The sequence below is a fragment of the Nomia melanderi genome, chromosome 11 (assembly GCF_051020985.1).
Source record: "Nomia melanderi isolate GNS246 chromosome 11, iyNomMela1, whole genome shotgun sequence".
Lineage (NCBI taxonomy): Eukaryota > Metazoa > Arthropoda > Insecta > Hymenoptera > Halictidae > Nomia > Nomia melanderi.
In genome coordinates this window covers 11,293,976-11,320,998 of record NC_135009.1, presented here as the reverse complement: position 1 = coordinate 11,320,998, position 27,023 = coordinate 11,293,976, and the positions used below count along the sequence as shown (strand labels likewise).

Sequence of the window (27,023 nt, the reverse complement as noted above, 5' to 3'; positions counted from 1 at the left end):
GCGAGATTCAGTGACTTGCTGCTTCACGTATGAATTAACGCACCGGCCACTTTGCTTGTACCTGATCCTGCCGTAACCAGTCGAACTTCTGACTACAGAATGAACGTGAACGAGTTAGGCGATCGGTTTCTCTTCGCGAGAGAAAAAGAACTAAAGGGAGGACGGGGATTGGAGTGATCAATCGAACAGTGTAGGAATTGATATGAAGGTGGATGGAAGAAAGAAAACGTAGAATTCTCAACCAATTCTAGAGCTGAAATTTTGAAACCGGGCATTCGAGTGTGATTGATGTCGAAGGTTGAGAAGTTAAACTGATTTTGGAATATTTTCGAATTAAAAGTGATGCTTCTTATTTTGTGAATTGCTATGTGGCGGATGACTCGGATTTCAATGTTCCTTTTCCCTCGGTATCCTGCAAACATCGTTCGTCAGCGTTCCAAAAAATCATGCAGATTAATTGAAACGACGCAAGGACTCGGGCAGCGTAATCGGAAGATTACACGTCGGTCGAAAGCTGGTTCCGATCGAATTTCTGGCGCGGAAACGTCGACTGAATCGCGATCGATGGATTATCGTCCGACTGGTCCGGTCTCGTTATCTATTATTCGAAGCAGATTTCGCCGCCTGCGAGCAACGCCTTAATGCTCGCCGATGGAAAGAGCATTAAGGACTACCGGAGCTTATTCACGTCGGATACGTTCCCCTCGATGATGTCCTGATTGGACATAATGCTGCGTCATAATTCAACGGACAAAATGTATGCTCGTTTCGAGGACGTGATTTAGCTTCGAACGGTCACGTGTTCGCCTCGGATTGTCGAACCACGTTGGTGTATCACGTCGCGATGTCGCCCGAGGAATCGTTTTCGCATCCTGACTGCGATGCTCGAATCCGTCCGTTCGTACTTGAAGTTGAACAGCCGCGTTTTCCGCTCCGATCTTCTATGTTCCTTCTAAACGTCGTTAAAGCGACTAGTTTTTCAGACACGCGACGATAATCACCGGCCGATAAGGAAACCATTCCGCGATTTCGATCGATCCGAAGAATCGCGCGAGGTTCTTTCCATCCGCTAATTCACCATCTGTTCATCCGTCCTGTTTCTCTGCGAACATCGTTTCCCTTATTTAAACGTGTCGCGAAGACCTTTATCCTGAGGCGGCACTCTTGATCCTTCTTCAGCGGCCTCGATTAACTTAATACTGTTACGCTTGTTTCTTACATTTTGCGATCTTCTACGTAATTTCTTGTAGTATACATTTTATTTTTCTTTACCTTCTCTCTGGATCTTTCCTCGTTTTCTCTTTATTATGATCGTGAATAACGTTTGTGCTCTGAATCGCATAACAAGCATTATGTGACGATGATAACGATTTATCTGGTTAATTTTCGGACGAGCAGAATCGATCCCTATCGCATGGAAGAAAGAGAAAACGCGAACGATTGTTTTTTAAATCGACTGTCATACGAAGCTGGCGTGTACAACCCTCTGACTCAACTCATTCTCGTATTACGCTTCATGTATTATACATGACCCCCACCCCTACATCCTCGTATCTTGTTCATTGTATTTTAAGAGCCAATTCTACCGCACCCGTTCTGTTTCTTTTCAGACCCGCAGGATGCTCGAGAATTGGGACGCAAATACCTTCAAGTCGGGTGAGTACGCGACGCAAAACGTTAAATCCCCGGGGATCGAATGCATTCAAATGTTTGCACTGTGACTTTCTCAACGAACGACACCCTTAACACTTAACTATCGATGCTAGCCCAAAACGAAAGAATTTACCAATGAAAGATGCTTCGAGGAAGTCAATGAATCAGTCTGATTAGAATCACTATCGCCGACTCGTCTTCCTACTGTAATTGATAACCGAGATATATTCAAGATCGCCATAAAGTTCGAAACTAAAAATAAACTCATTTTTTAAACTATGTTTCCAATGCATCCTAAAGTGCGTATTGGTCTCATGGACAAACAATTTTTATAGTGCATGTTCTTTTCTCGGTAGTTAAGGGTTAATTTTCCACGATAGATCGAGGCAAGTAGAAAACCGAATGTCGAACGATTAAATTGGCAACGGAGCAGGATCGTCGCCGACGTTCATCAAAATTTCTTTTTCCCAAGCCCTCGTCTCCCGTAAATTCGACACGGGTCGTAATGAATTCGTGGTTTACTGCACGAGGAAGTCTACGACGGACGCGAGCCGATAATGGAGTCGGCCGTGGCTGGGCCCGGGACCGCGGCGAGGGTGGGGACGGGGGAAAAAACGAGAGATTCGATGGTAAATCATATTCCCGGTGCGTGAGCGTGGTCCGTGGAGGAAGGCTCTCCTCTTCCGTGATGCCCGGGACCCCACCGGACGAGAGGAACCGGCGGAAAAGAGAGAGAAACCGAGAGAGGAGCCTCGATCCACGGGCAGAAACGAGTTTTCGTAGAGAAGAGATAGCGGGATGACGTATCGCCGGATCGAATCTCTCGAACACGATTTCGGACGCGTGTTCCATCATCGCGGACGGATTTTCTCCGATTCCGTCCTTTGCTTTATGCGCAGAATATTCGAACATTCGCGTCTTTATCGCGATTGTCTTTGCTTTCTCGATAGAACAGACAGAATTGAATGAGACGCTTCAGGTTCTGTTAACCTCTTGCGTTGGGAGTCAATTTAGAGATTTGGCGAAGTCTTGCGCGAGGAATTATGTTTTTACATATTTTAGGCAGATACGTAGACTAGTTTTGTTTATTAATAATTTTAATAGAGTGGTACATTTCAAAATAATCTAGTGTATGCAATGCCACAGGACTATTGATTAAGACGCCGTTGGCAATTTTGGAATCGCGACGTTATACTGAGTTGTGTTGTTAATATTGTTTAATAAGTAAGATGTTCTCTTTTGTTGCATTTTCGTGTATAAAGACCGCTGTGTACACAGCTCTCGAGTTGATTTCCACAATAGAAATAATTATTGATAATATAGGCACATTATTATCGAGATGCATACTTATCACTCAGTAGCAGATTGGTATTAGAAACAATGATTAATAATACGATTACGCTATTACCTAATTACTTGCGTTACTAAATATCTTTATTCCTATTGCTCTCAGGCAATTCAGAAGTTTCGGTGGTCGTTGGTCACGACAGTCGTCGTATTAGCTTACATTTCCGAAGAAAGGAGCAGAATCTTTCTTTAAATCTGAATAGCCTCGAGCGACGATTTTAGAGATAGGATTAAAGGGTGGAAGAAGGAAAGAAAGAAAGAATGTGATTGGTCGGTCGAGATACGGTTCCATTCGCAGTTGGTTAATTGGTTGTCGGTGGTTGCGCGCTGTCGGCAGGTGACTTATTCCCCGGCTCGTTTTGGAACTCTTACTGGGAATACCTGGAAAGCTACGGAGAGGCCAAGCGGATTCTGGACGAGCTGAGAACGGCCGAGGACCCCCTACTGCACTTCCTCGCTCTGAGGCAGGCCGCTGCCAGGCACTCGCCGTCCACGTTGCTTCTTCTACCGGTGAGTTATTAATGGCTACATGAAATAGAGACAAGATATTACGTTGTAATCGATAGGATTACTCGGCCGATTAACCATGCCCGCTTAGAAGAAGCATCCGGCCCGTGGAAATCCGTTCCTCGCGGATCCGTCGCGATATTAAGCGAGATCGATACAGAAATTGATACCATCCACCAAGGAAAAGATGATGCACTCGTATACGGGGTGTCGCCGAAGTCACGGTCCCACTGGGAACAGAATTACTCTGAAAAACTGAGCAGAGAATATAGAATAACGTATTTTTGTATAATACTTAATGCTTGAAGTAATCGCGTTTGATAGATTGGACACTTGTGCTATTCAATAGAAATTGACTAATGCATTAGTGATCCATCATTTCTTACAAGCATCAACGAACGTGCGTCGCATTAACTTTCGACTTCGTGTATCAAGGAAATGAAGTCTCCCATTAGAAGATTTTGTTCGACGTTTTTGGCTCATTTTCACAGGTAAATTCACTTTCTCCCCCGATCGTACTACAATTTCAGGAACACACGATACACGCGTGTACCTGCCTGGTGCTTAGCTCTGATAGCCATAATAATTTTCACTTTTGCCGCTAATCTACGGCGAAATTGTCCGTACATGCATCGCGGAGCGTAGAGCTCGTTTATCGGAAACATCTTCGGCGTCTAATCGGCGATCGAACCGCATCCCGGATTCCAATTACGCTGAATCGTTGAGGTTTTCCTGGCGGGCCGCCTTTTCCCGGACGCATTCGTCCGTAGGGATCGAGGCGAGCCGGGAAATCGAAGTCGATCGACCTTAGCCGCGGTTGGCCGCAACCGTTGCCGTGGCTTTTTACTCTCTTCCACGGGACGTCTGTTCGTGCCGAGTGAAAGTGCCGTAGCTCGCGGGTGCCGGTGACGCAATGGTGTACGGGGAACATCATCTTCGGTTAACCTTTAAAGTTCCCGCCGCCGCGAGAACGGACAAAAGCACGTCGATCCCTTGATCACCTGCCGATCAACCGCGTTCAATGGAACGTTACTTACGCGGTTCTCGATAGTTTCGTTCCAATCGTTGAGAACGTGATCATTCGACGACACTCGAGGCGATCGCCAGTCGAAGACACTGGGTTTCGGATCGGCATTGAATTTCCATCGCGATCGTGTCTTCGGTGATTACGAAGAAATTACGTGACCTTACGTTTGGATATAATTTTACTGTTTGTTCGCCAGGAGTTCTATTTAAAAGATCTATGAAATATCTAACATAACATTATTATATTTCACTTTATTTCGTTAAACCCTTGCCCTATGATTTATTTCTTAGCCATGATCGATGCAATACTCTATCATTATTAATCTATTAGGAAAAGAACAAACTTCGATGCTTACTATGCCTACGTTTACTCCAAAGGTTAACGATGGATAATAGAAAGGTAATACTTCATTTACATGTCAAACAAATAAATCACACTTCGTTTCCGGAATCCAGTCTGAAACTTCTGTCACGAGTCCTACACTATATTGTAGATCAAGGGGTTAAGAAAGATGTATTCCATTTAAGGCATTAGGCTGTTCATCTACAGATAGTTACTTTCTATTCATCGGATAATCATGCTTAGCTACTTATTAATCGGATCACGTCGAATATTCCTTTACCATTCAACGCGTCAGGTCTCTCTTCAATCGACCAACCAATTTTCATCGAGACTCTCGAAATCGATCCGAACGTTCCGTCGCTGGCTCGCACTCTGTCTCTCGCGAGGAGGGGATAGCCGACCGAGCGCTAATACTAGAAAACGATTTACACTCCAAAGAGTGTGGAAGCCGGGCCGTAAAAGGTCCTTAACAGGTTGAGGAGGATCGAAAGCGATTCTCGCTTAACTTGGGCCCATCGTGGCGCGATGCGGGGCTGATTGCAAAATAGAGGAGGAAAGAGAGGAAAGGAAAAAAAAGTGGCAAAAGCGTCGGTCGCGTCTGGTGGTGTTGCCTTGTGCGTGAGATGAGCTATGTGACAGCTTATAACGGGCGTAATGATCGGAGCTTCGAACCGAGCTTCCCGGCTCCGGATGGAATCGACCTCGACTTTAACGCCCGTTGAAATATAGACTCGGGGCTTGTAAGTCACGCAGCCTAGGCTCGGAAGAAGAGTCAGTCGTTCCGTCTACCCCCATCCGAGGATCGGTCCCTCGGTAAATACGGTTCCGACGTGGATACGCGGCTTAATGGACGGCTCCGTTTCCTGCGCGAATTCGTCGGCGATCTCGTTACTTCGTTACCGGCTGAAGTATCCGGGTTCGCTCGTAATTGTCCAGCTTTAATCTCGAAAGCAAACGGAACGTTCAACCGAGACAAAAGGAAATTGCCCTCGCGATTGCATCGTCAACTATATTGCATCGTTTAAAGTGCGAACGGCGCGAGGGCAGAAACAGATCGAAGGATTCTGTTCCGTCGCGTTTCTACGCTCGGCGATCTTTGTTCGTCGCGAAGTTTCTCGCGAGGCGAGGAAATTTGATCGCAATCTCTGCGAGTATCTGAGTTCTTACTTGATTGGAACCTCGAAATCGATCGATCAATCGAAACGTCGATGTTAAGTTAGAATCGCGGGAATAGTTGATTGGATGCGGATTGAGTTTCGCGCGGATGAAATCGACTGGGAGAATCCTAATGTCGGTTTGCGCAATGTTAAAGCCATTGCTAAGTTAGTTGCTCGTTTGTGACGGGACTGGACAGCGATACTTTCAAAAATCTCGCGATGCGCGCCGCGAGTCGGATCGTTGGAGCGGTTCCCGTAATTCCCTGCCGGTCACTCCGATTCTCTATGCTTTCCCCGGGGGGCGGCGTAATTGAAACTTTTCTTCGGCGCGGACCGCCGCGTTTAATCGCGTTACTCGCTATGAAATTTCACCTGCCTATCGAAGCCACCTGTAGCCACCGCGGCTAGTATCCAGCCTACGCTAAATGTCCGGTAGATTATGCGATGACTTGTCACACGTGGGTGTCCGCGGCACTCCGGTACCCGGTCATATCAGCTCCCCGTGCCGCGCGGAGTTCCTATCGCTTTGTTGGCCGCGCGTATCTCGTTGCAATTTTCAATTGCAGATTGATCTTTCTCTGATCTTTCGAGAATCGCGTGGAAATTAGAAAGCGGTTTTCGTTCGAAGCGTTTCTATTCGAATGTCCATTTAAACGACAAGTGAATTTCAGACTCGAACGTGTCTGCGTCGAGTCGAAGGTATTAATCCTGGAAAAACCGAGTCGCTCGTCTCGCTTGGAACGTTTCAAAAGAATCGTTTACCGTCGTTTACCTCATCCTCGAAACGGCACGCCGAGAAATCGTCCGCAGTTTCGCAAAGATCCGATTTTTCCGGGCCGCGTCGGAAGCGAAAGGTCACTCGGATAGGTTGTCTGCTCGGAACGCGCCGCCGGGAATCTCATTCGACCGGGATCGGAGGAGAGTAAAATTGAGGATAGCCGGCGAGACTATTCGCGATTGCTTGCGCAAGGGAATCAAGAACCCTCGGGTTCGTACGCACCTGCGTGCGAATGTATCTGCGGTGGAGCAACCGCTCATTGTTTCTCTTCTGCGGCGTGGCGTGTGTGTTGCGGAACGACGAGTGATTTACGAGGTGCACCGGTCGTGCGGCGGTAATATGCGCTTCGCCCGCAGGGGCTGCCAGATAATTTCGTGAAAGGCAGAGGGAAGGAAGAGAGGTAGACTCTTTGCGGATGCGTGCTAATACTTTAACGTCTAATTGATTCGGTTACATTGTGCCCCCTCGAGCGAGGCCCTCGGGCGGACTTCTTATAAAGACATTTTCGAGTGGCGTCCCCTTTACCCCGTCGTCCTCTAACTTTCAAGCTCTCGACATCGGGTTTCTCATCGGGGACCAATGGGAAATCTCGGATGAAACACCTTTCCGCAGCATCGGCGCGCTAGGTAATTAAAAGCGTAAAAAGCTAACGGTGCGGGGCCGCCTCTCGGATGCTAGCTGATGCATACGCAACAGGCCGCGTCGAGCGATGCCTCGCGCGGATGATAAACGATCTCGCGGTCTCGTCGATGGGCATCGCGTAAAGTCCTGACGTAAGTCCATAGGACGAACGTTACCAGTCCCCCCGGTGCTCGAACCTTGGGACCGTGTATCTTTTAGTGGCGGGAAATTAAGACTTGCCTCGGATACGAACTAATCTTCTTCCACGATCGAAGATTTCGCTCGAACCCGCCGGTGAAGGGAACGGCGCGGCGCGGTGCGGCGCGGCGAGCCGTATTCTTTCGGAGAGGAAGATGTCAAGGGGATTGTTAATGGGGATGAGAAGTCCTTGACGGCTTCTGCCTCCTGATAATGATACGCCGGGACGGCGAAGGTCGCGCGACTCCGAGATTCCCTTCTCTCGTTTTTCCCTATTTTCGATGATCTGTCCGTCGCGCGGCCGCGGGCGACAGCGCCGGCGACGATAATACGGTCGATCAAGTAACACGCGGCGGGGTAATCGACAATCCGGCGCAACAGAGTCGCACAAAGTCGCGGCCATCCTCGTTCCCGTGTCCCGCGCGCCCCGGCCGGCAATCCCGCGAGCCGGATCAGCCGTAATTTTTGCCTGGCCGCCTCGTAGCCGGCGCGCACGAGGGACGATTTGATGGCCGATAAACGCGATAATATAGGGGACGCGTACCCGCTCGGGAGACGAACGAAACGGGCGTGACGTGACGCCGGGTACGCGCCTCTCTCCGCGACAGGGAAAACGAGCGATGCGCGCGGGATTTACGCTTCGCCATAAATTGTGTCATTCGCGGGCTACGTCGGCGTGCAACGCGACGAGAATAAAACGGCGAGATAGGCGCGGTGTCGTTTCGTCGAAGGTCTTTCAAATTAATTAAGCGATGCGCCTGCGCGAGGGCAGATTAAAAAGAACGAAGGGAAGAATGCAAGACGTCGTTGGACGCAGCGACGGCCGCAGAACGGCCGAGGATGTTTGTGCGTCGGCGGCGGGGAGGGGACCGGGCGTGTTGCATGCAAATGCAACGGGGTAAGTAGCGGTGGGCGTTTCAATTCCAGTTTCGAAGCGATCCGATGTTCCCGAGGGTGAAACGATGGGATTCCGTGTCCTCTAATCCCCGAAACTCCTTAGAATCTTGAAACGTTGAAGCGTTCAGTTCGAGATTCGACGCTCGAAACCTCGAATTCAAGATTTTACGACAGGAAAGAATTAGAGGGTATCGGATCCTATTCAAAGTTATTCAAATTTTTCGTCACAGCTACATAGCCGGAAGGTTTCCAAGCTTCGGTAGCCTGTCGCCGGAGACAGAATGTTAAATTCGAGGGTCTCGAATTTTCAATTCAAGATTCCGTGACATGAGAAACTTACAGGACATTCTATTGAAAATTATTTGAATTTTTCGCCACGCGTCCATATCCGGAACGATTCCGAGCATCGGTAGCCCGTCGCTAGGGACAAGTCAGCATTCCTGTCGGTCAGGCGCGTGTTCCGTCGCTTTTGTCGTCCGTCTGCCGTGGCGATTAAAAAACACGGCTGACAACCTGTTTCCTGAAAGCGACCGGCCACGTACGAGCGACTTCCTCCTCCGCGTGCGTCCGCCTTCCTTTCTTCTCCGCTTAGATTTTCCACGGCCGACCGTTTCCACCCCTTTTGCCCGTTCTGTCCCGTCCACGGTCACGTAACGCGTGGTAAGAAGGAACGGAAAGAACCGAAGGGGTCCGGGTTATTAGCGATCGATCCGAGGCGGGTCGATCCGCTGGATAACAAATTGTCGTCGGACCAGTTCCTCGAATTCAAGGAATCGTCGCCGGGTCGCGGGAAAAAGGCGAGCCCGAATCGGAGGAGCTGAAGCTGCGGCGATGGATGAAGACCCGCAGCGACGCGGCGAGCACTTCGAGGGCATCCCGTGTTCTTCTAACCCGCGCGGCGAGGGCGAGCGCATTCCTCTCTTATTCCTCGGAATTATTATCAAGGTCGACGCGCGGTGTCCGGCCGATCCAAGCAGAGGCGGCCCCGGATCCTGTCTCACGATCCGCTAACCGTTCGCCGATCGAACCGACACACGATCCAATCGGATCGAACGCGTCGTTGCTCCGGCAAGAATGCAATTAAATTACGATCCCCGCGGTCGCTTTCGACCGTGGCGTAGATCAGCGCCGACGCGTTCACTGCCGCGAGAATTTTCAACGTTTTCTGTAATGTTATCTCACTCTCTCGTTGCAGAGATAAACGATGTCGAGAGTGATCGTTGATTATTTGTTATTATATTTTGTATGTTCTGCTATCGTCCGGATGACATATTCCTATGCGTAAAGAACGATGGAAAAAGAAATAATTTTAGAACTCGCTCTTGGGAATCGGAGAATTTAGATCACTGCGCAGCGGTTGCATCGGACATGTTGCACAGGAGGCACGGCGATCCGCTTGGCGAACACATTGTTGCGGTATAACGAGACGCGTCGAGGAGATTATGATTAGCGAGGGAAAAAATGGCCGCTCGAGGAGAAGGTGCAGAATGGTCGTCGATCAGCGGGGTGATTTAATCGAGATTCTAACGAACCCTCGCATTATACTTAAACGTTATTACCAAACCGTGAATCTTTATCGAGTTACCGGCTCGCCAGCTGAAAAAATGGGGAGGGAACATTTTAATTAACTGTGTATCCACGACATTGTAGTAAATTTAATTAATCGCCGCGCCGGCGAATCGTGTCTCCGTAAAAAGAGATCGGTCCACATGCCCAGGTGATTTTTCTTCTCTCGCCGGTGTTCGGGGAACCGGTTGAAACGGCGCGGCACGCCGGTATTTTTCCCTGAACGAGGGGATATTTTAATCGGAAGAAGGTGCCGAAGCGAAGGAAAATTGCCGAAGCCCGTCCGACCGCTCACCAACGCTGCGGATGCATAAATCGCGGGCGTTGCAATCGCCGGCTTCGCCATAAATAACGTAACGAAAGCTGTTAGCCGTAGTTTGCGGGCCGCGCGAGCTAATCGATTCCGCGCGAAATTGCTTCGCGCGTTTAAGGAAGATCACTATTAGTCTACTTTGTTAGAACTTCGTTGGGCAACGTCGAGTCGCGGGGCGTTAGATCGCCGGCTAACCTGCGTTCTCCCTCGCAGAAAGCTCGGGGAATCGGCGAGATTACGGAATTATCGTGCTAATCAATTGCAGGCCGACTAAAGTGTTGCTGGGACGGTCGATGCGCGTAATAAAACGGTACGGGTAATCATCTTAACCTTGGTCCGTCCTCGACGGACTCGGCCTGGGCACCTCGAGATCATCGATCTGTATCGAGTCGCGGCCCGTGGAAAAAGGAACACGGAAAAACTCGAGCGCCGGTGTATCGAGCGAAAAGCGAACGAGCGCGCGCGCGCGCACGCATGCACAGAGACGATAATTGACAGCATTATTTTCTTGCAAATGGAGTAATTACGATGTGTTCCCGGTCGTCGGATGATCATAACGTTACTTCTACGAGGAATAATTACGGCGGGACAGCAGGCAGCGCGGGTTCTTCCTCCCCGAGACGGTCGCGCGTGGGCCCGCGTCGATTTTAACGCGAACGATTACCATAAACGCGCCGCCAATGCACTGCTCCACGGACCAACCTAGGACGACCTCGAAAACGCCCGAACGATTGGCCGGGACAGGCCGTCAATTAGTCACGAAAATGGTCATACCCAATTACCGGCACTCGCCGTGAAATAATAGAGCTCGCCCGGCGGAGTCGCGCCGAATCTCTCGTTGCCCGAGAGTCGGAAAGAAACGGTTGGAAAAAAGGAGCCGCGTAACGAGCCATTGTCCGCGGGAAACGATTGGGCAACCCGGTGTCGGCCACTTTTCGCGGACATTAACTTTACGATGGATAAACGTGCGAGCGTAAAGCCCACTGCACACGTTCGAACATGTTACGATGCTTGCATAGGTGTCTAGCTTTTGCGACGTGTGTAGTTGGTTTAAAGCTTGCCGAGAACTTACAATTCTCGGACGAATTTTACTCGATAGATAATCAGATCATGTCTATGATCATAAAATTCGTCTTTGGTAATTTTAGCACTAGGACTACTGAACGAGTCAACTTGACGCATATCGAAGTTTATAAACATTATTTGGTAAACGTTTCCGTCGATTTTCATTGATACCGTTACACGAATTACTATCTCAATTCCTTTTCGAACTTCTAATTTAGAAGATTCAAATGAACGAACATCAATTTTTCTACGAACAGTAGACTAAACACCGTACTAAATGCTTCGTTTCTCCTCAGCTGTTAATTCCTTATTCCTTACAATGAATGTCCCTATCATTGATAATAGCAGAATCGGCGCTGAAGCTAATAGACGCTAATGCAGGGTTCACGAAGCTTAAGTCGATGCAGCGATACACGCCTCGACGTGTGTAGGGGGCTTAACTCAGACTTCGCTCGCAACGAGGAGAGAGGAGGGTATCGGGTATAAACGATTACGGTGGACCTTTACGCGACCCCGAATTATTGAAATAATTGCCGCGCTCGCTCGGTAGTTAAACGACGATTATTGCATCGCGGTTTTGCATTCCAGCGGGCTCGGGCCCGCTGTTAAACCAAGCCCGCCGCCTCGCGAGCCTTCTAAGTATTGACACCGTTCTACGATTCCGCGGAGACCGTTCGCCGTTTTAACTGTCTCGCACGCGCGCGCGCGCCCATCTCCGTCCGGCGGAGTAATAAATCTTGTCCGGGTACAAATTGAACGTGTAATAGACACCGAAAGAGTTTCCAGAGTTTCATAGTACAGGATCGCTTGTACTATTTTAATACGGGGAGAAACGCGAAGTCGTTAACACTTATTCCGCGAGGGAACGCCCGGCTACCTATAAAGTGGCATTTAACATGGCTTACGGTTGGATAACTATCCGAGGAAGTTCTCTAATAGAAGATAAGTGGACCAGAGTTTGTTACGCGAATTCCATCGGATCGCTCGTCGAAAATTTATTCGATTTACGCGTAGACGCGTGTAGATCGAATAAATGAGTATTGCCTGTTCCGATGAATTCGTTTGAGGAAAACAACGACCTGACAATGATCTATATTATCTCAGCATTCGTTTTTACAATACGAATAGTCGTCGGTCAGAAATTCTGCGGTCAAGGCGTCGCAATGGATGAGTATTCGGATCAACGCGCGTTCCGACGATTAATCGTCTGAAGACCGTTGCGTACACGGTTTTAGGAATTTTTATATACTGACTTGCTTTGACGTAGATATCGAGTTCATCAGAATTCATTGTCAACTATTCAGAATTCAAAATCATAACTTAACCTCTTCAAAGATACTGTAACATATGTGTATTTTTATTCTAACATTGACGTCCATCAAAAGGATACTTGTTTTCATCGAATGTTTCTCATAACTACCTCCATCCGTCTTTGCGTCATTCGATTCGTGCCAATTTGAGCAAAATAAACTGCAGTCAATGGGAAACTAAGATCATGATTGTCTGTTCTGAAAAATAATCTGCCCCGAAGAGGTTAAAGCATTTGTCGTCGAATATGGGCGAATACTCGTTCGGTCGTTAACTTCGTCGAAATTCGGGGTCATTCGAAGAATACAGCGTTACTGGCTGCGCTAAAGTCCGATTTCCGCGAAAGAACATTGTGCGGCGAGTTTCGTGTGTGCCCACGCTCTCGTCCCGCGATATTTCGCCGGGTCCGCGGCAGGATAAATCGGCGATAATCGCCGTTGATAGGGCGAGCGTGGCCCGGCGGGGACTTATCCGCGGATCTCGATTGGCCGGCTTTCCGCCGGAGGTGCGTACGTGGGCGAGCATCCCGGTGATCCGGCGTGCCGTCGTTCCGGTGCCCCGCGCGCGGAAATTTATCGACAATTATTCCAGAAGCGATAATGGACGTCCGTACCGTGAACGCAAGTTATTTCATCGGCGCGCTAACGAAACTAAGCCGGTCAGGGGCTGACGATTATCGTCGCGATGTTAATTTATCGGCCGGCCGGTCGACGCGTACGCGACCGAGCCAGTATTTAGCTGTCGTTTCGCCATGCGAACGACAGGTAATTATTAATAATTGGACGTCCGCCGGCTCTACCGGCGCACCTGAATTATTACACGGCCGCTGGACGTTTATACGAAACCGTCGCTGGACAAGGTTGCGGACGAAGACGAGGAACAATGCCGTCGACGACGCGGTTATAAGACCGCGGGACGATTTTTCGAACGGCTGCGAGCGCCAAGAGGTGCTCCTCGATCTTCTCGTTACGCGGGATCGAGGCTAATTGCACCGTTGCGCAACGCGCGTGCAGAGAGATCGTTGATTTTGATCGTAACCGTGTTCGTTGCGACACTTCGCGGCTTTTGTCGCTGGACTGCAAAGATTTACTTGTCGAATAACTGAAAATGTAATTTTACATTTGACATCACTTGTTAATAAGACGGTGCTTCTTGAGAAATATTAAAGAAGTTGAAGGAGGACATTATAAAAGGAAGAATAAAGAGTAATAAGAAAGGATGGATTAATAATATTAATAATACAAGATCATCCATAGAATAATATTGCACTTATTGCAATGAAGAATTTGTTCGCCCATTTTTAGAAGATTGGATTCAATGAACCGTTGGAAAGAGTGACGTCACGAAAACTGTGCCACGACTGGTGTGAAAGAATGCTGCCGATGCTTCGACAATTGGTTTAATTGTTATTATCGTGTAATTTATAACAGGATTTTTCCAAAAAATTCTTTTCTTTGTAGATCCCCGAATGGCCAGCGAAAAACTGACAGTTAAAACTGAGAATAACAATTTTTGAAACTTGAAAACTTAAAAATCTTTTTTGGTCTACCCAAAATTGAGATTTCGATTAATGTTCTTCCATAATTCATTATTACAAGAGACACAATACCGTCAGTTCCACACGATAGTCAACGTTAAGGATAATCCAACGACGTTTGCAACTCGTCGAACCACTCGCGGGCGAACATCCCGTCGCTTTCTTCTCCCGCGAGCGTAATTAAACAGCGATCCACGGGGGGCATCGATCGGAGAGACCCGATCCGCGTGGACAATCGGCGATCGTCCGCTAATTTCGTCACCGAAATTAATTATGCATCGAGTTTGCGCAATCCTCGCGCGGCTCGTCACGATCCCATCCACTTTCGAATTTCATTTCCTTCGGTGCCCGCGGCGTTTCCGCCACGACCGGTTAATTAATCGCAATTACGGGTCTGCGACGGTGAAATCGAGCCGCGCTGGATATTGCTTTTGCTAATAATTCGGTGTCTCTACGTGGCCTGGTCTGGTCTGGCCTCTCCTCGTATCGGCGGTATCTCGACGGACGAGTTAATTGCATCTCGTCCGGTGATTTACGATCGACGTTCCCGTAGATTCGCGCGTTGTGCTCCGCGGCTTATTTAATTACGATTGATCGAGCGTTCCTGACGAACACGGCCGGTGGGCGGCTGCGTCGACCGCGGACGGGGATCGTCGTGTTTCGTCCGCGGATTCCTGAAACCGATCGGAACTCGATGACCCTCGGAATCACGGGTTGGATAACCGGCCTATCTCCGAGTCGTTAATAGAATTAGCTAACCGACTTTCTCCGTACATACTCAGCGGCGTCGATCTATCGCGAACCGAGCGACCGCCGCTCGAAATCGAATCGCTCGAAGAAAGTGGAACGTCGGGACGACGAGGCAACGGGAACGGATATTGTGCCGCGATAATCGTTCTACCGTTTAACGATCCTTATCGGTGATAAATACGCCGGCATTAAGGGTATCGGGTACAACGAAAAAAGGAAAAATCACGTAAATCGCTCGAAGTTTAACGCGACGCTTCAGGAACGCACGTCTACAAGTGTAACCGTGTTAAACAGAAATTGACGAGTGGTCCGTAAAAACTGTAATAAACGGAAACAACGAGCAACGGAGAGCTGAGAATAACGCGACGAAAATAGAACTAACAAGCGGTAGCGGGAGAGGCGTACTTGTCGACGAGGCGGAGGGTGAAAAAACCGGGTAACCAATAAGGGCAAAGAGACGCATCGATCTCCCTATAAAAGAGACATCCAACGAAAGACGGTCGAACATATTTCGCGAGAGGCGATTCCGTTACAAAGTAACAGACGGATAACGCCAATTATTGGTCGCCGCTGGGGCCCCCGGGGACCGATTACACGGGGGCCAGGCTCTCGGCCTCGGCCAGGCCGATATCGCTTGCAACGCGTTTAATATTCAGACGGTGGGTAGCGCGCGCGCACGCCACCGTCGTTAAAGCAGCGCCGTCGTAAAGCAGTATACACACCGTGATCCCCGGCGCGCACGTGTATCACGGACGAAAGGAACGGACGGTGTGCTCGGTCGAACGGACGGACGGGTCCTCCTTTATGGTTTAAGGCTGTCCCCGGTGGTTGCGTACACGCGTAACGTCGTTAGTTGCGGCACGTCGTAACTAACACGTGTAAAAGCGGGCTTCTCGCGGGAGCGCGAATCGCTCGCTCGCTCGCTCGCTTCCCGCTCGGTTGAATATAAATACTCAGGCCGATATACGCGGCGTGGCCCGTTACAACCCCGGAATTTCGTGGAAATATAAGTTAAGATAATCATTCTCGGAACAGCAACGCGCGCTTCTTCGCTCGGGCGCTTCGTACGCCTGTATTAATTGCGACGCGGGCCGAGCAATATTTTTCGCCGGCGAAACGCGAGGACGCTCCTCGAACGAGGAACCCCGGATGCCGCGCATACCGTGGGAACCCGGGGATGAGGATGGGAACGAGTCGCCGAGTACAATGCGGCAGTTTGGGAGGCGCCGTTGCGCAACGAGGAAATTCCCTTACGAAAGCGGTAGCGCCTCGATAATCGATTCGCCGGATCATCGATGGGAGTAGCGTACGTTTTCGATGGGGAATATTTTTCTGTTCGCCGCGCGTCCAGCGGACAGCATTCCAATGAATCCGTTGATGATGCGCTGTACGAGGACCGAGATCCTTTCAGTAAAATTCAAAGATGTTACTCGGCGCCGGGCGGGGGGGGAAGGGACACCGGATGTCACGCATGCGTTGCGTGCGCTGCAACGCGGGGAATCGCCGCAGCAGCATTGATGCACCTCGTGGAATAATAAGCCGACGTGCTTGGGTACCCGTGGATCGATGATCGATGCCAGTGGATTCGTATGTACTTACCTACTGCGTTAAAGGTGTCGCCTAGTTAATGTCATTGGATGAACGCTCGGTTGGCCTGGAGTTAGTATGATTTACTGGCCGCTCGGTGTGTTGATGTCTGTGTGACATCGGCACCGTGTCAGTAGGTGTTTAGCTATTAGCATGAGGAGTAACGATATTTTGTATTAGAGAATTAGCTTTGATATCCGCGATGCTTCTCAAAGGAAATAATGGAAGGGAGTAAACGTGTACATTGAGATATTAATTAGCGAGATATTGCTCTCCATTCGTCTTTGACGAACAACGCGCAATCATCTAATGGTCAAAACAATGCTGTCGAGGATTTCACTGACAACGAAATGATACAAACGAGCGTCGGTGCTATGCTGTTAAAGATAAGTGGCATCCACGATTCAACTGCATGCAATGCTATAAAACTCGTTGACGTTGCTTCGGTGTTCAGTAGGTGGTAGCCTGTACCTCCGCAGGTTCATTCGCGAAGAGCCGTCTTCCTTTTCACCGATTCGAAAAGATTCGGTGGGAGCAACAGTGATGTGGCTCCTCGCGAACTCAAAGCAGAATCCCATTTCCTATCCAGTCGAGAGAGGCAGCCGGGCAGAGAGAGAGTTTGATAGGTATTCTCCGTCCGATCGACTCTTCCGGCAAACAATAAATCTCTATCGCAATAAAATGCCGATCGCCGCATTTTATTCCGATCACCGGTGGCTCGAGCCGGCGGACGGTCCCTGTACGTCTTCCCTTTCTCTCTCTTTCTCTCTCCGCCTTCCTCTCTCCGTCTCGATCTCGCCCCTCTCGCGGTTCGGTTCCGTTCAATAAAAATGAGCGTTTCATTAGGGTAGAATTATCGAGTGGAAACAGGCTCCGGTCATTAACGTCGCGCGCTGTACCTGTTTGCCGTTTATGAGGCAAGTTATAGGCGGACACGTGTTGCTCCCGCCGGAGGACCGCCGTCGGGGGAGGAAATGAAAGTTACTTATTATCGAGAGAGGACGGGTTCGAAAGGTGGATACGATCGGCCGCCGCGAGTGGCTGAACGCCGGTTCGCCCGGATATCGGCTGGAAAACACCTCCGTCCATGGGAAACGTTTGTACAAGCGTACATACTTACGCGCACCTCGCCTCGGGACACGCGTTTCAATTGCTCGGGAGATTTTCTACTCGCCGACGGTTTCGTGACTCGTTGTCAGTCATCTTCGGAACAAATCTCTTTAATGGATCCGCCGATGATTTCTATTTCACGTAGGCGATGAACGCTCGCCTCGCCGCTTTTCTGCTGGAACGCCGCCAGACCGACGGCGTGCGGTTTTTTCCGGTTCGAATAGTTGTAATTAGGTGTGTTTGAAAATTTACAACTAAGCTCTGGTGTACGTGGACGCGCGATGATCCGCGGTTCAATTATGGGCAATTATACGATCGAAACGGGTAATTTGTCGCGTATCCAGCGCTAAATACGAGGTACCGTCGGGCACGACCCCGACCGAGCCGCATTTCCAATCGAAAATCGAGACACCTATGCGGTGCATGCTGGCGTAATTACAAAAGACGCCACGGACCTCATGAATAAAACATCGGGCTGCTCGTAACTCGAGGCACGCGCTGAATTATCGAGAAAACACGCTGTTTGATCTTCCTCTCTCTTTCTCTCCGAGGCGTGATCTATCCAACGATCCGTGGATCGGGACCTTAAGGACTTTGAACCTTCGACGCAGTTGTACAAGATATTTTCTTCGGGTTCGAAGCTTTCCATCATCGGTACAGCTAATATGTCATTATCATGATTATTAAGATTGACTCGTCGAGTAAGACTCACTGTTGATTATCTATAAACTCGATAATCCGATTTCTCGGCTTACATCTTGGGACATTTCGGAGAATCTTATCCCGAGTCTTCATTTCAATCCGGACTGCATAGTTACTTGATTAAATTAATCAAGGTTGTACTGTATTTTTCCTCAACTTCACAAAAGCTCGTTTCTTCAAATTACTAGTAGAATCTCCATTCATCCAGACCGTTAATCATCCAATTAGATCGGATAATCGAAGTTCCACTGTAGCTTTCCTTCGACTCGATTAACCCTTGGTTTCTTCCTCAACTCTGAGCGATCTAACTACTTCGTTATCAACTTATTACAAACAACTGATAACAGATGAATAATATTTACTTTGCATTCAGACAAATTGAATAATATTCATTTGTTAAATTCTACCAGAAATCATCGCCACGGGTCTGACACTATATCGCAGAGGTCAAAAGTGATTCCCTCTGGAACACTGTAAGCGAAACCCGCAGAACGGCGTCCTAGGGATGCGCGTGGTCGGAATGAGCGACGGCCGCGTTTCACGTGCGCATCGGCTCGCGGCACACACACGGGAACAGCGCACAGGCACGATCGTGTACGCACACCGAGGGTCGCGCCTGTGTGCACTTTCACCGTCGTGCACGGCGGAACTGCAAAGTAGCCTACATGCAGGGCGTTAAACTCAGCTCGGCTCGCGGTCCGATCCGCGAGAGGGAATATCTAGATATCGATCCCCGTTGCAACAGCGAATTCCTGCCACCGTGGCGGCGATTCGAGGGCGAGACCCGCGTGTTACCGTATCCAGGCCTCTTCGGATGGATATCGCTCGGTGTTACGCCATCGACCGGCTCGATCAATGAAGTTTCACGGAGACCACCACGGCTGATCCGCTGCTGCGCCAGATCGTTTTCCTTTAACACGTCGAACGCCATGGGAGCTACCAGTGATCCTAATGAAATCGAATTGCAGTTCACTCTCGATTAAACGATGACGTTTCGGAAACATATTGTAACACTATAAATAACGCAGTGACATTCGCCTAGACAAGCGTGCAATAATAATAATTCAATTCAATCGAATGACTGAATATTACATCTTCTCTACGTCGTATATTTTGCTCGATGAAATCGTGCGGCAATCAACCTGCTAATCTTCCAGAATCTGTTTCGAAATATTCAGGATAGTCTGATGTGTTATTCTAATAACTGGTTTTCCTAGGGGAGACGTTCGAAAGACATAACAGACTCAGCCGGACATTTCTTTCGGTTTTAGAAAGTTTTAGTATATTCTTCGTTCGCGCGATTCGCTTAATGCGTAGAGCGTTACGCGTATTCCTATTACAAGTGCATGATTATTTCGGTGGCGTAGGCTATTACTCTTGGAACTTTGCAAGATCTCGATGATGTTCGGTCGATTGTGCGACGAGTAAGAATCTTCTATTTTATCGAGCGACTTTGAGGCATGCAGAAATATCGTCTTGTGATCTTCGGGTTTTCAGAAGAATGATCTACGTACTCGAATATCCAGCGTGCTCAGCCGGCGAAAGTCGCCGCGCGCAGTTCTTCCGCACGCCTCGTCGATCGGGGACACGCGAGAAAAAAGGCCTTAATTCACCGTAATTTTCCTTGAACTTTACGCGGCGAACGAGCGCGCATACTGTACGTGCCTGGCGAGCCGGACTCGCCTTCGCCGAATACCTTCCGGTGCGGTTCGCGCAACACGGAGGGTCTCACCTTCGAATAATCGCTGCACCGAATGATCGCCGGTAAACGGCCGGCCGTATTATCTCGCTGGGACGGCTGGAAGTCGGCGGACAACATACGGTGTCTCCTTATATAATGCACCCCGCAGACACGTTACCGCCGACACAGACGAGAGGCGACCGAAAAAATACCGTTCGTCTCTCGAGCGATACTTTCCAACGGACTCGAGGCGTTCGTCAAAGGAACGTTAACGACGGGATTAAGAGAGATTAGTCGATAGCGCAATCCTCGGGATCTAACATAATTGTGGATTACTCCTTCGAGGAGCGACTAATCGTTCGATAATCCAACGATGAGTGCTTGAGTAATTACCTGGAGAAAGTTTTCAATTTAGTAGGATATAGATAAAATGTATGGAGATTCTTTAGAGATACACGATATGAAAGAAAACTTGTTTTCCCGTAAGTTCTCCGTCTCCCTTTCTACGCCACACTTTAGTATATATTGATTATATACCGCCATTTTCATTTTTCTACACCTCCTTTATTCTCCACTTTTCAATTGATTCACGTTACAATCCCATTCTTTCCTAATACAGGACGACAATCTGTTAATAACTATGCAATAAATAGCAAATTCAATCCGATACTTCTCAATTCGACTGGAACAGATAGGAAATCGCGAGCGTGTCACTTCAACCCGAAATTCAAAAGTAGGCGAGAGATAGAAGCAGAATCCGCGGAATGAAGCCGACGCGACGCGTTTTCCCTGGATGGAATCCAGTTTCCGGTCGCCGTGAACGGCCCCGGCACGATTTACGAAGACAAATAATCGATTCAATGATTTTTATAGCTTCATTGAACGGCGCGAGAGCGGCGCAGCGCGCCGCGCCGCGCTGTTGGCCGCGGACAAATCGCTCGTCCGGGATTCCGAGTTGCGCCGTGAACGAGCACACGCGGGAGGAGCGGCAATAAAATTTCGCCCGGAATTTATTTATCGATCCGCGGCTCGGCGAGCTGCAACAGACGCGTTTTCTCTTTGTCGGGCTGTCCGGGCCGGGCATATATCTCCCCGAGCGAACTCGGCAGCGTACCTTAGAAGGTAGACGCCGCGATAACCGGGAATCTGTTAAACTCCCGCGGGCCCGGCCTGGACACGCACGCGGGACGAGCTGTAGGAGCAGGAGGAGGCGGTCGACACCCGGGACGCCGCGTATAAGGACGCATTTCACGCTCGATCCAATTTCCTGGATCCGCGGAGGGCGACCGCTGCGCGACGATCGTTTCAACGGCGCGCCGTTTACGAGCCGCCTCGCGTAATCGTTCTCACGACGCGACTGCTATAAACGCTGCGCGCGTGGCCACGTAAATATAGTCGTATAGAGCCTCGCGGAAGCCACGGAACCGTCGTGTGTTTATTCAGTTGAGCATGTCAGCCTCAAAACTTCTTTTTTCTTCTCCTTTTTCCACTCTTTTTCTCCTCTTTCTCCTTTCCCCCTTACGAAAACGCATTCTGCGAGGGACGACCACGCTCGGGCTCTCCATTTCCCGTTTCTTTCTCCACGTCCGTTCGTTACCGAGAAACCAGGCGCCGGAAGTGCGCGGCGCAGAAATTTCGGAGACGTCTCGAGGCCATTATCGCTGTTCCGCGATTCGCGTCTCTCGGTTACGTTTCTTCGAAGGTTTCGTAACACGCGACGCTTTCATCGTTTCTTCCCTCTCGCAAGAGGATCGCTCTGTGATTCTTGGGAGGTCGATGTTCTTGAGTATTCCGCTGTTCTGATCGTTACGCGTTCATCTTCTTTGTAACTTGCTTCGAGTGTAACCATTGCGCACGGTTTGTTTCGCAGTACTTTAAAATTCTATTTCTGTTCGTTCTCCATGAGACCATCTTTCACTCTAGAAAACAGGAAAAAACTGAGAATTAAATAATACTAAGAGTATTTCGATTCCTGGGAACGATACCAAACCGTCAGCCGATGTCGTGGTTAAAGGGTTAATCATCGTGTCCGCGTCGAAAGATGGAATCCGAGGGCCGAGCGTCGCGGTGCAGCGATTGCACGGCACGCGATTACTTTCTCGATGATCGAAAGTCGGAAATTCGGAGCAGCTGGCGAGGAGTCGAATTAAACGAGACGGAAGGAGGCGAGGCGGGAACGGAGCACTGTAATTTGAGCGTCGTCGGATTCGCGGGGAAGAGGCCTCGCGACGAGTAAAAGGGAAAACAGAGAGGACGAGCCACGGGATGAACGACTCGTTTTTTCGCCGATCCAATTATTCGTCCGACCGGATTGTTATTAATGTAATAACAGCGGGAACAACGAAATTGTGCGGTAGATGGGCATCGAGGACAGGCCTCGAGGTGCACACGCGGAAGGGGAGAGATAGAGAGAGAGAAAGAGAGAGCGTCGTCGTTCCCAGTGAAATCTCGCCGGCTTTTTCGATCGGTCGTGCACGCTTCGCGCTTGACCACCCAATGCGTGTCCTACAAAAGCCGACGTCGGGTTCGCCCGATCGAAACGACGGCGAGAGGAAATCGCCGGGACTGAATCGCGATCGATACCGAGCGTCTTTCGAACGTGTCCGCCCGCTCTTATCTGGTTGTTCGACGCTTCGATGTCACGTGCAGATATTAATCCATTAGCAATGAGTACATTACGGCTAGTGATACGACGAACTCTTATCGAACATTTTCATGGATCACGTAGCGATACGTCAAAGCTTTCTATATTATAAATTGTCGTATATACACGGTGTTACCTTTAACGCGACGCACGATTTTTCACTCGTTTCCAGCCATCTGACAGAAGAAAGTTTAAGACAAGAGCTACTGGGTATGGACTGTGCTATAGGTACCAGTAAAAAAATGTCGAAAACAGTTTGTTCCATGGCAAAATCGAGGTCGCCTTGAGTTTTATAAATAGGAACATATATTTGTTGTATCACATTACTCGGTTTATAGTAGTGGAACTGCGAAATATTTAGGTTTTCGTCGTATCTGACATTAAAACAGTTACCTATCGGTGTACTTTCACAATTTGTATAAGGTACACAGGTTGTTCTCGGGAACTTTTTACTGACTACTAGGCGATTCGATTGCCTGGTAGTACTAGTATTAAATAACCACGTCACAAAAGCTTCTATTGCAAATTGATCAAACCTACGCGCAGCTCCTAAACCCTGCGCAATTGCTGCCGACCGAACGTTCATATTCTCGAAGAAGTTGAAGTTGCACGCGGCTAAATCTAGAACCGCAGGTGTTCGATTCAATCAAATAGAGAAACCAACTGGATGAAAAACCGGCGAAGCTATTGCTCTCTCGCCAATGCGAGACGCCAGTTTTTCTAGTCAAGTTTCTCCGCCAATCACGTAGGTATCTATACCGCGCTCTCCGCGACCTATTTACCCGAGGTCGTGCGTGAACACGCGTCCTCAGAAACCAGTTCATTAATCCGAGCGGTTCAACGTGAGGATACGAAACTCCGCGAAACAAAGCGAAACGAGGCAACTTCTCGTTTTAATGAAACCCGCGAAAGATTCAGCGACCGTCGTCGCGTCGGCCGCTGCGAGATCTCTCGGGCGTATTGCCTCGGTGTCTCGTTGACCCTGGAGTACCCACATATTACCGTAATGGAGAACAAATGAGAAATTAGTAGCGGTCTAGCGTGGCAACCAGGAAGTCGTTACGGTATCGCCTCGCAGTTTTAGTCGCCGACGAGGAGGTTGAAGGGTGGGGAAGGTTATTTGTCTTTGATTCATAATGGCGAACGCGTGGCCGCTCGCGCACGCGCGCCGCTCTTGGATCATGATTTCCCCGTGACCGCGTCGCGGGTTTCCCAGATCGGCATCGACTGTTCCTAGCGGTACCGAACCGACTCCGTTACCGCGATTCTTTCGGATGCTGTCGATGGATAGCGCGCATGGTTATTAAAAATGTCGGAAATCTCACGCACGCATGTATGCAACACGATTACGCGGCTGCACACGTGCTCGCTTGCTCACGCGTGCCGTGATGCACGAACAGCGAACTCGATTTCTACTGGGTGGTATCAAACTTCATTACCTACGACGTATTTTGAAACCAACCTTGAGATGCATTCTCGTTGCTTCGTTTTTATTTCAGTTGTCACTTCCATAGTAGGTTACATGAACTTTCTGACGAATTTCAGTTTGCGTTCTTCGTATTATTCAAACTTTCGTGCCAGGATGTAGGAACGGAATCAAATGCTGTGGTCTCTTATCAGCACTGTTATATATCGCTCGCCAAGTTTCCTAATACTTCCACCAAAGTATTTCGTGAAAGTTCGCTTTCCGTTCGATCCTGCTCGCACAGCTTCCCAGAAATAGAGAAATGATTCTATCCGCCTATAAACATCGTGGAACACCGCGAGCAGATCAGTGGATCGAGTACACGATGTAAACGAGTCGACAGGGCGAAGAAATACGGTCCTCGTTAACGTTTCGTTGTCCTGGCAAAGTCTAACAGCCATGGTATCACGTTCACAACAGCCTCAGGTTGCACGACAAAGCGTCGCGAAGGGCTCGAAGCAACAACTCCCCCCTTTCGCGCATCGTCTCGCTGATCTCGTCGTGTCGTCGCGTCGAAATCGCGACGAGCGTGAAAGTCTTTCCACGCGGAGCATCGATGGCGAGCAAACGGCAACGGGAAAGCGACGCGCAGCCATTGTTCCGACGCAGGAAAAAGAGCTCGGCCGCCGATCCGGGCCGTTAATTATCGTCGATGAGCTATTAACGACGACGTTATCGTTCGCGGACATTCCGCTTAATGAGATTTCCCTCGAGTTTCTCCTATCGACGATCGGGGATACGGCCGGGACGCGTACGGGTGCGTTGTAAAATGAGCCTTCCCCTTGGTTTACGACTTTTCCAGGACATCGCGGCGCGCGGCGCGTCGCGGCACGAGTCACTTGTTGCGCGCTTTGCAATTCAGATTGCGTATAAATTTAATACCGCGCATAAATTACGTTCGGGAAACGAAAGGAGGGAGGGACGGGGCAAAAAGCAGCGGGGAAAGGGTACGGACGAGAGGAGCCCGTTGGAAAAGGAAGCGTGGACACGTCGGATTCGTCCGTGTCTAACGTCCCGCGGCTGTTCGCCGGCGGAAATAAACGAGCGGGAATCGCCGGATCGACGGGCGACCGATGCCTGCGCGAACTTCCGCTAATTTTTCATCGTGACGTCCGAACGTCAGGCGCGCGTACAGGAGAGGAAGGTCTCGAACCGGTCCCGCGATTCTTGCCGGGACGGGTGTGTATACGTTGCGCGCGGCGCGGCGGTTCGTTCGTCGTTCAGCGTTTCACGGAGCCGAGAGAGCTTTCACCGATGGAAAGCTAGCCGACGGCCAAGGTGGCCGGTCGAGCTGCGGCTCGACGCGAGCACGACCGCTCGCTCGCTACTATGAGACAGCGCGCAGTGGGTCAGAAAAATTCGTGCAGCCTTTAAACGGGCTTTTAGTTGGTTTAAGGTCGCTGAAAGTGGGCCGCGAGCGCGGTTGCCGAGACACTCGGGTCGAGAAAATCCGTGGATTTCAGATAGCTGACGGTTGGAAGGCAGGATTATCGCGAGTTGATCTTGGGAGAATGTTTCGAGTGCATATTACGGAACGATGATGAACTTGGTAGTACTCTTGCATGACCAGCTTCAACGCTGTGTCTGGAGTTTTATTAGGTAGTTTATGGTTTTTGATGGTTTAAGCTTTGGAGGTTTTGATCTTTGGATAGTTCGAGCTTCGGAGAGCTTCAAGCTTGGATAGCTTGAATCTTCGATAAATAAATCTTTAGATAGTTTAAACTTTAGGAAGTTTGAACTTTAGTTGATTCAAGCTTTGAATACTTCCAATTTAAAATTCCGAGTTGTTAGTCTCCAGATTTTTCCACCGCATCTTCTACGCGTAACTTGTAGATTTACTATTCCCCAGCCCCACAGGCCAAGTCGTTAACCTCGATCAATTAGCTAGGAACGCGTTTCGTACAACGCACGCGTCAGGATCGGGAATCCTCCACACGCGCGCGTGGAAGAGATGCAACACGCCCCGCGAAGTATCTTGCGGGACGAGTCGCATACCGAATTCTCCACGCGCGACCTCGGTAAGGTCGCCTAGCTGACCTTCGCACGAAAGTGTCACCTAAAACGCTCACCTGCGCGCGCTCACCTGTCTCCGCTCGCCGCGTAACTGGTATTCGGAGAAACGAGCGATAAAGTACACGCGAAATCTGCGCGGCTGGTTTCTCGGAAACCGTGCAACCTCGCTTCGCCTGTTGAGCCGGGTAAACATTTGCTCAGGCGAAAACGGCCGTCACCGTGTCGGAGGTCTGTTATTCGCATCGGCTGTTTACACGTCTTTCAATTTTCCTCGTGAAATCATTCGATCGAAACTGATCCTCATGCAAATGCGCTTGACGCAATCGCTCGCGAAGATTGCGGACGCGTAAAAATCCGCGCTCTAATAACGTACACGTAGAATCCTAGCGAGTATCACCGGCAAGAAGAGCGATCGATGATTTTTGCGCACGCCTTTCCACGATCTCGTCCCGCTGCGTACTTTCAAATCATACGTCTCGGCGTGTACGGGCAGCGGCTCGCATCAGGCAACGCGATTATTCGCGAGCGAATCGTGTTTCCGTGCCCGTAACTACCACTCTCAGCGGCGCACGGCCGTAACACGGATTGAATTCTCGCTACGACCGCGATATCGGGCCGGGCCCTATCGAGATCGCCGATCTGCCGCTACGTCATTCCCGGCCGCTTTAGGGAAAACAGATTTCCGCGACGCCAGGCTATTCCCGTAACGGCGCGGCGGGTAATGGTAATGCCCGGACGCCGCGTTACGTGGCGAC

General features: G+C 49.6%; 1 protein-coding gene across 3 annotated transcripts in view; it reads left to right on the top strand.

Moving 5' to 3' along the window:
- LOC116430652 (uncharacterized) overlaps window positions 1-27,023 on the top strand; it is a 201,912-nt gene that overhangs the window by 53,120 nt on the left and 121,769 nt on the right. For 2 of the 3 annotated variants that reach the window (XM_031985106.2, XM_031985105.2), the window contains exons 4-5: window positions 1,611-1,656; window positions 3,338-3,510. In XM_031985106.2, the coding sequence (XP_031840966.1) occupies window positions 1,611-1,656; window positions 3,338-3,510 (219 nt within the window). The remainder of the gene's footprint in view (window positions 1-1,610; window positions 1,657-3,337; window positions 3,511-27,023) is intronic. The other variant, XM_076372206.1, reaches the window with a different exon arrangement.